This window comes from Hypoxylon trugodes (assembly GCF_022578975.1).
Source record: "Hypoxylon trugodes strain CBS 135444 unplaced genomic scaffold F4822scaffold_4, whole genome shotgun sequence".
In the NCBI taxonomy this organism is placed as follows: Eukaryota; Fungi; Ascomycota; class Sordariomycetes; order Xylariales; family Hypoxylaceae; genus Hypoxylon; species Hypoxylon trugodes.
In genome coordinates, this window is record NW_026250019.1 from 1,374,150 (window position 1) to 1,383,808 (window position 9,659).

The 9,659-nt window shown below is 46.0% G+C and overlaps 2 protein-coding genes across 2 annotated transcripts; both read right to left on the bottom strand.

Annotated features, from left to right (window-relative positions):
- Positions 1-1,887: 1,887 nt before the first annotated feature.
- On the bottom strand, positions 1,888-4,667 carry F4822DRAFT_436998 (glycoside hydrolase family 3 protein; the record flags this gene model as incomplete). Its single annotated transcript, XM_051462370.1, has 5 exons — positions 1,888-3,565; positions 3,617-3,720; positions 3,776-4,183; positions 4,240-4,322; positions 4,376-4,667. The coding sequence occupies 5 exons, from the start codon at positions 4,665-4,667 to the stop codon at positions 1,888-1,890; spliced, it is 2,565 nt and encodes an 854-aa protein (XP_051315429.1).
- Positions 4,668-6,902: 2,235 nt separating this feature from the next.
- Positions 6,903-8,369, bottom strand: F4822DRAFT_436999 (G protein alpha subunit; the record flags this gene model as incomplete). The annotated part of the gene is made up of 5 exons (XM_051462371.1): positions 6,903-7,247; positions 7,345-7,603; positions 7,670-7,827; positions 7,965-8,149; positions 8,252-8,369. 5 exons carry the CDS (start codon positions 8,367-8,369, stop codon positions 6,903-6,905), a joined length of 1,065 nt encoding a protein of 354 aa, XP_051315430.1.
- Between the last annotated feature and the right edge of the window lie 1,290 nt (positions 8,370-9,659).

Sequence of the window (9,659 nt, forward strand, 5' to 3'; positions counted from 1 at the left end):
AAGTGTAGTTGACAGGTTTAGGTGAATTGATTCGGATGGGTTACGGTCACAAGTGACATAAGGTGGTGACGGTGACGTTTGCTTGTGACCACGGACCAACTATTAATAACCGGTATGTATAAGTTGATTAATAATTTCTGCCGATGTCTAATCTTGGTTCTAACATCGTGACACCGTGACATCGTCGCAGTCTCGTCTTACTTACCGAATACACTCACTTGCCGCTTGAAAGGAAATGGCCTAGTCCAGGAAAGAGAAAACTTCCCCATAAGCCCACTAAGAACCATGAGCGATACCGGCAGATAGTGAGAGGCTGAAAAGTACTTAGTAAACGAGGAATAAATTTCATAGAAGTTGTGGCGGCGGCGTCAAAAAGAAGGGAGACTAAAGGTTCAAGGGGTAGAAAGGACCGATATAAGCTAAAAGCCGTCATCAGCACGATCATCAATTGCCATTGGTTCGACCGTAATATATAACGCCCCCACCGGAAGTATACATGGATGAGTATTTTTTCTCCATTTTGATTCGTTCCGGAAATGTCCTTTTGTTTCGAGAAGCTCGGATCGAAACAAGCTTACGTTTGGTTCCTCTGCACGTATGAAGGGATGTGATGCTAAAGATGGGATGGAATTAATGGAATGGGGGGAGGGGAGAAGGGCTCGACCTCGATTTAGTCACTAGAAAAAAAAAAGGACCCGGTGCACCAATGAGGCTTAAAGTAGGCTTACGCTAATCGGTTTAGTCCAGAAGGTCTCTATCCGGCAGTTACCCTGCGAAAGCACGCTGGAAAATATGCTTTAGGTACCTAGGTAGGTGCACCCTATGCACCTACATATGTACCTAGGTATGTAATACCAAGTTAATGAAACGCTTAATCATATTAGACAACGTCATCATAAATGACCTATGAACTGATGCACAAAACAGTATAAGTATTAGCATAAAAAGTAATCACTATAATATCCTCAAAGATTATACTGGATATTTGAGCAAGTTATTTTTGTTCTGAGACTATATATGTAAATCTACATTGTATTAGTTCATATAGAAAATACCTAAGTCACCGTTTCCCACCACACTAACTCGGTGGATATCACCTCAGCTTGACAGCCTTAACACCGATGGCCGATGACTCCCCCTTACTCTATACAGTTTAAGTATACACCTAGTATTCTTCTAGTTCCATTCTAGTACCATTCTAGCTCTATTCAAGAGCGTTTCCTCGATTATCTCCACTCGCTATGAGACATCAAGGTAGTACCTTGCATTTGACGGTTCACGAAATATAGTCTATGAATCCAATATTTACAGGTAGCGCCCAGTACGCCTACTTCTCAAGTAGGTAGGTTGAGAAGACATGGCATACCGCACGAAACAGTGTGACATGTTTCTACTGCTAGAGGTAAAAAAGAACCAAAGCAATCTTATAGGTCATCGACCCAACACCCCCTTATCTAGAGGTAATACAATGCACTGCCTGCCTGGATCGTCGTCATACATATTAATTACCACCCAGCACCTAGACACCTTGCCACTATAATAACCACTACGGCGGCACTGCAGGTACCTAGAAAGCCCTGAACTCTAGCCACCTAATTGGCCAACCAAACCAATTCATTACAAACACTTACAACTTTTCCCCTCTATCTCGCCAGGTTCAGGGGTCTTACACAGTTCTGTACCTATCGAAGACACTATCACACATATCGCCACCAGTTTCAGCTACCCTCATTCGTATCCATCGTATACGCCAATAAGGGGGCTAGACCTGGGGAGTTCGTCTCTCCTATTCATTACACAGACTAACCTATCATTCATTATTGTACCCCCATATCCTTTCCTTTCCTTTCCTTTCCTATCACTCCCTGCTCATATTCATATAACTCATTAAATCGTCAAAGTACCTTTAAGCGGCAAATCCCTACTACTCTTCCCGACATACACCGCATAATCACCAGTCTGCAAGCGCCACTTCTGCGCAACCACATCCCAGACACTAAGATCGCGTCTGGTCAAATCAAACGAAACCGTAGTCTGCGCCGTCGTATTCAAAAACGGCTTTTCGAAGCCGCGAAGTTGTCTCACGGGTGCTGCACCGCCCGGGATACCGAGATATAGTTGCGCGACCTCGGCCCCGTCGACGTCGCCTACGTTCTTGATATCCGCAGATACGGTAGCTAGTACATCCCAGAGATCTTGTTGCCCGCCCTCCCGGATCGCGCCGGTAGGGAATTGCGCTGTGTTCGCGCCGTCGCGTTTCGTGATTTCTAAGTTAGAGTAGTTAAACGAGGTATAGCTCAGCCCGAAGCCAAACTCATACCGGGGGGTAATGTTATTTGCATCGAAGTGGCGGTAATCAATATACACACCCTCAACACTAAAATTCGACTGCGGAAACTTTTCGAATTGTCCTTCGGGTAGGTCCGGGCCCGCGAAATGCTCATAGTCGGACTCATTCTTGGCGATTGTAAACGGGAGTTTGCCAGAGAAATTGGAGTCACCGTAGAGGAGGGAGACAAGCGCGCGGCCGGAGGATTCGCCGGGGAGGTGTGCGAATACTAGACCGGTTATGTTCGGGTGCTCGATCCATTGATCCACGAGCCGGACGCCAGCATTGTGGAAAATGACGATCGTGTTGTTACAACGATCTGCCACGTGACGGATCAAACCATCCGTATAATCGTCTCGTAGACCGGGGCGGTCGTATCCTTCACTTGCGAAAGCATTGACGATAACTAAACATGCATCTGATGCACTAGCGACGTCCGGGTCAGGACTAAAGAAATCCCAGAATACTGCGGTGCGATCGTCAAGTGCGCGAGAGTTTAGCGCATCGAATGGCGCACTGACAGTAGCAGGCGTCACAGCGCCAGAACCTCCACCACAAAACAAAGTCCCGTTAGGTGCAATATCTGAAAAGTCTTCGTAGTAGTTGCCCGAAAAGCCGGCACTCGTATCGCGTCCAAGGTAGGATGATTCACCCCCAAAAGTCCAAGCGGCCACACCTCCGTTAGATTTGTAGTTCCACTGGTCGGGGCTCTTCGCCGAGTATCCAAACACCGATAGCATCCTTGGCTTCTTTAATGGAAGCGCATTCTTTTCGTTCTTCAATAATACATGACCTTCGACGGCACCATCAAATAGAATCTTCTGAGATGAAATGTTCCTCGCATCGACAATGTCGTGGGGTTTGGACAAATCGGCAGGCATACCGATACCTGGCTCCGGGAAATCTTGATCTTGCCCTAGTTGATAATAGCCGGCCATAATACGAGTCGCCATATCGCTTAATCGGTCCTCTGAAAGCGATCCATTTTTGACTGCTTGTGTTAGATTGTCACCCCAGAGCTCGGAGTTAGGCATGACCATGTCCATTCCGGCTTCCGCCGATGCAACTCCGGCATGCATGGCATCCCAGTCGGAAGTAATTGCTCCTTGAAATCCTAGCTCGTTTTTCAAGATACCATTTTGGAGCTTACTATTCGCACAAGCGTAAGAGTTGTTTACTCGGTTGTAAGAGCACATTACGTTGGCGGTTCCGGCTTTGACGGCGTCTTGGAAAGGCCTAGAATCGTGTTAGTACTTTTAGTCTAGATATATAGAGTATCATTCTCACCATAAGTAAAGCTCATGTAAAGTCGTATCATCAATATTTGACGAGACGGCTTCCACGTCATCCGTTGGCTGTCGGTTCGTCTCTTGCTCGTTACCAATGTAATGCTACATCATCAATAAGTCATGATATCCTCAATTCCTCCCGATTGATCAATCATACCTTTGTGCTTGTGATAACCCCTTGGGATTGGATGCCGCCCACAGTTTCTGCAACCAGAACGCCTGATAAAACCGGATCTGGCGAAAAGCCTTCCCAATTACGACCACCACGCACCACTCGTCCAAGAGGCCCAACGACTGGCCCAAGATGAATGTTTACGCCCTTGACCTTGAACTCGAGACCCATGGCCTCGGCGCGACTCCTTGCTAGGTCCTTGTTCCAACTAGCAGCGACATGGAGGCCGCTCGGAAATCCGCTGACGAAATCTGTAGCTCGAACACCTTGTCCAGCATCATTGAGACAGAATCCCGAGAAGTTCATGCGTGGGATGGCATCGATATTGCCGGAGCACCCATTTACTGTTCCTGAGCTGCCAGTTGATGAGGAGATACCTGACGCAAGGCTCACCTGAGATCCAGTTAGTTTAATTATACTAAAGGATAAAAAGGAGCTCTAGTAAATACCTTCTCCTCGATCGTGAGTTGTTTCACAAAATCAGCCGCTTTGTTATATGCGTCCGCCCACGTTCCAACACCCGTCATTGCCGCTAGTAGGCACATTAGCTTCGTCAAATCATAACCCCGGAGCATGTACACTTACGAGAAGGGTAAATCGGTTCAGACTGGCCATAGAAGTACGTATCATCCGTAATGAGCTTCTGTCCACTAGCCGAATCCCCGTTTGCGCCACCGCTACCACCGCGGTTTCGTAGGGCGAGTAAACCCAACAACCCAAATAGAGGTAAAATCATGAGGCCGACGACGAGGGCAACACCGCTTTTCTTCTGTAGGATGGGGAAGCGCTGTTGTAATCTAGCCCACCATGTCGATCGGTCCGGCGGTACCGCCTGGTCCTGTGATGTTGTTTGGTGGTCTTGCTTTACTTCTGACATTGTGTATATGTGTTGGGAGATAGCCTGTCATCTGGTAATGCAAAAGATAATTCGATGCTTTCGGAGCCCTGTAGAAAGCGGCTCGTCGTCTGAGGAAACCCCTGTCCAAAAGGGTAGGGTGAGAAGATGAGTTGGCTAAACCGAAAACACCACTCAGTCGCGTGGGGTGTAGGAAGAGAACTCGATATATAAATCGGGTGGGCGTCCTGGCTTGATTCGGAACTCTTCCGATTTAACACATATAGCGAATGTTTATTTCTCGATTCTCGGTCGGAATGAAGACGATCAGACAGGCGAGTACAACGTTCATAAAAATTGACGATGCAGTTATTTATTAAGTATTATCAATTCTGTAGTCAGGCGTAAGCGAGCAAACAAGCGAGGGAGTTTTCGTTGCGTCTGTACGTAAAATAATATGTTCTTTTCTCTGTCTGTTTATTTAGAAAGGGCTTGGAGAAGCGAGCGTTTAACGATATAAATGATAGCCATGGATATCTGACGATTCCGTGTGAACAGGCTGATGTCTGATGTCAATAACGAACGTTGCTTTGCTTGTAAAAGTTGTTGTTACCCCCTTGTTGCCGGGTTGATCGCTATTTGAAGATGCCCAGGCCACTATTGATTGGCCAATCACGTTAATGGCTAATTACATACGAGTTAGTTGGGCAGGTAGATCCCATCGGACCTGTGGTTTAACGGGCTTGGATTTGACTAACTGATTTCGGCATTCAGAACTAAGAATTGTTGCCTTTCCCTACGTGTCGAAACAACTAAGTCATAACCTTATCACCTCACGATTAAGTGGTTCCGATTGATGCATCTACACATCTTAACGTATGCATGTATTAATGGATTTAATATTTATGTAAATCCATAAAGAAGCCATAGCGACTCTAGAGAAATTAAAAGGTTTAGAGTACGTTAGCCATACGCTAGAGAAACAGGACCGGTAATTAAAATAACTATCAAGGGCGAACTAATAGCTAATATACTCTAGGATGTCCACATAATCACCTATAACACCGAGGATAACGAACATACGCATCCGCCCGTCCGTGCTACTCCCCACGATATATCAATGCGCGTCATTCTGTCTCGCATCACGGAGCCTTTAAAGATAAGGTCCGCCGCCGGAACCCGTTGTTGAATCTTGTACCACTACCCCGTATTGTTGAGACGCAAGTTCCCGAACGCTGGGTCGGCTTCTATGTATCTACACAAAATCCGCCCGTTTTCTCTGACATAGGAAGTTCGCAAAATGTACCTGAAGTAGGCAAGTACGAAAAACACGTAGGAAGGCGGATTACTGACGGCATCTCAGCTTGTCTCATCATCCTTGAACAGAATACAGAACAGAACATTCTACAATACATTCCGATTCAGTCGGTCATCAAATTAAGTAACTTGCATCAACTTCTTTGCTATTTCTACCCCCTATATCTACTTTCTGCCTAATGTCTACGTTATATTTTAGTAGCTATTGTTCATATTCCAACTCGATTCGTTAAATCGTCTTCAACACATTTCCTCCATCTCGATAAAAAATATAGGTAAAAAAAAGTATCATGGTATCCAATATTCATAACTAAGGAACACCGAATTCATATCGGAGGTGTGGGAGAGATTGTAATAATCATCCAATGCAGACATATAAAACGCCAACCTAAATAAAGAACTCCTGGTCGGCTAATGCGTAGTCAAAAGGCGACCTCCGAGACCTCAAGGAATGTCTGCTTGTCAAAAAGTTTTCATCTTTGCAAACCTACACTTCTGGGCGAGCATAGTTAAAACGAATCTCGGCCTCTCCGACTAACACATCCCCCATCCTCTCGACCAGCCCCCCCTTTCAATAGAAATTATATTTCATGGGTTCAGCAGCGAATAATAGTGGGCATTACGCGCCGCTCTCGATTTTGGGATAATAATGGTGGTAGTAGTAATGATGATGATGATGATGTACATTTCAGAGGGAGGGAGCAGATCCGTTTCGCGTTCGTCGTCTTGAGGAGTAGTAGTAATATTCGCACGGCTGCAAAGAGAGCGCGGGAACTGATGCTATATGCTTCAGAAAGTTCAGTCGAACTGCTTGCTTAAACCCTATGTCTTTGGAATACAGGAACACGTCGAAGTGGCCGGCCAAACCAAGCGATCCATGGGGATTAGTGGTATAGGCCATGGCTCGGTTTCGCGTGGAAAAATAGTTCTCGGGAAAACCACGTACGGGAGGCAGGCGACTCACAGTATCAGCTGCTTCAGATTGCGCTGAATGATCATGTCCTGCACCGAGCCCATTGTAATTTTCAGCAGGTTGGTATCCGTCGCGTTTGTGAAATGTCCGTAGATCTCTTTCTCGGGATTTCGGTTCAGAGCTCTAAACTTGTCCATGAAGTACTTGCTCGCCTGCTTGTAATCGTCCGGCGGGCCTTGGTAATCCACGAAACCATGCGACGTTATTGGGCTCGTTGCGATCTTCTCTCTAAATAGGTCCATCTTGTTTAGGAAGAGGATGAGGGCGGACTTAGTAAACCAATGGGAATTCGCAATTGATTCCCACAGCATTAAGGCTTCGTTCATTTGGTTCTACACAGAATCTGATCAGCCGGGCCGTTCCCGTTGGAAGTTTAACTGTAAATCATTGTCCTTCAGAGTTGAGTTTGGCATTGCTAGCGAAACTTACACCATCTTTGTCTTCAACCAAACATTGGTCGTAACCGCTAATTGCGACGAGGAACAACAAACAAGTGACATTCTCGAAACAATGAATCCACTTCTTTCGCTCCGATCTCTGTCCACCCACGTCGAACATTCGGTATGTCAATTGACCAAGATCGAAGATGGTCTCCGTAATACCAGTCGTTCGCAGTCTCGATCGCAGAAGATCTTGGTCGGTCGGAACGTAATCGGCTGACCAAAGACGGTCGGCGTCTTCGCAGAAGCTTTTTACCAAGAATATTAGCAATGAACCCCCCGAGATTACCTTAGTTTATTAATGAAGGACGCACTATGACAAGTTATCGTGGAGAGCATATTCGTTGCCTTTGAGAATGGCCTTCTGCACTCCGCCATCGGCCCAGAGGCTCTTAACCGGCTCGAGGTAATCTTGCGGAAGGGAATCGTGCGGGGAGATCTCGGTATCGACGAGAAGCAAAGCTTGGTTTTTCTGGTTGTACTCGAGTGTTAGTGCTCAATTGCTTACCACGCGATCCAATCTCACACCGGTCGATCGCTGTCTCGGAACGACCGGAGAGATTGGAAATGGCCATATCGACGATTCCAATTAAACCAAAGGCCACGTACCTCGTTATCTTTATTCTCGAATTCGATTGAGTAATCGGCCATGGCGTCGAAAATAACACGCATCGATTGAACGACATTGTTGAATACGACGGGTTTCCATTCTAATTTCTCCGTTTTGCTGAAGCCTTGCGCGTAAATCAATTTCATCTGCTTGAGCACTGTCGACTTGCCTGACTCTCCGGCACCTAGATGAAAAGTCCCGAAGTCAGATGTGGTGTCCCGCTAGTTGAGACACACAAACATTGAGGTTTCCCTCTACCAAAGGAGAAAAAGACCCGGGTACGTACCTAAGAGAAGCAATTTGACTTCTCGCTGCATTCGCTTCTCATCTTGTCGGATAACTTTGTCCAACTCCCGTGATCGAGCATTGCCCTCCTCGTCCTTCTTCCGGCTACCGAAACACATGATGGGCGATATGTATACCGGTTTAGTTACTCCTAGAATTTATGTCGCGGGTATCTATGTGCTTATCCAGGAAAAAGCGACAGCAGAGCTGAAATCCTGCGAATGTGTGTATATGTACAAGGCAGGTAGCCTTACCACACAAGCAATGATTACAAGCAGCCTAGTTTAAGGCGATAGGGAAAAAAGGAGAAGAAAAAAAAGAAAAAGAGAATCCAATGACGAGTTAACGGAGGGCGCAGCTTTCGTGATGGTGTGGAAAAGCTTAGCTCGGGGCTTGAATGAGACGGCTCGGTGATAATTGGTGGGTACTTAAAAGCTGACGGCGCGCAGCGATCAAGCTCGTGGTCCCCAAAAAGATGCAGAAAAGCACTTTCTGACGGGAGAGGTGCGTAATGAGGAGTCGAAATGTTCTCGAGATGTACTATTTTCTCGAAGACCCTTTTTTGGCCTTTAGTGCTTCCCCTTACAGTTTAATATGTAAAAGAGGAATAAAAAGCGACAGAAACTCGTCAGCTAGCTGGGCTGGGCTGTACTTAGACTGGGGCAGGGTCAGCAGTTTAGTCGCTTCGAGTCTCTAGGATGATCAGACCAAGAATAGGGAACCCTGTCAAAATTGCCAGGGTATTGGAGAGGCTCGAGCGAGAGAGGAGAGAGAAGGAAAAGAGACGGGAAGGTTTCAATAAGGTTGTTAACGGGTAGGGCTTGAGTGATAAATAATAATCCTGCTTGTCAGCAGTATAGGCGGTACTATGTAAGGAAGTATTTTTCTTACTACACAGCAAATGGTATAGCCCTTGTTCGTCCTGTAGGATACCTAGGCGTATGTATCCAATGTATCCAAACTAGAGGCGATGGATGTATCTGGTAGGTGTATCATGTATGTCTGTTGTACTTCTTGACTAGGTAGGGGACTGCGAAGAAGAGAAGAGGGGGGTAAGCTTGGAGAGAGGTAGTGAGAATGCAGAACATGCGCCAGATGGAATAAGAATAGGTACAGGACTGCTACGCTGAGAGGGAACAGGAGGGAATAGAAGAACCTTACAGAAGTGGTTAATATGATTTCCACCCATGCAATCCAGTGTCCAGGGTGTCAGCAAGTCGATATCAAAATCACCATTTACTTCTCATTCAATTTAAATGCTCGTAAGCAAGTAATTTATATCGAATCACTTTCTTTTCTCGTTCCCTTTTCTTTTTTCTTCACTATTTTTTGTGGAATTCTCCAAAAATCTTAGTGAATGTGTTTCTTTTCTCCGACTGTGTAATCCAAAGAGAAGGGTATCAGATGAA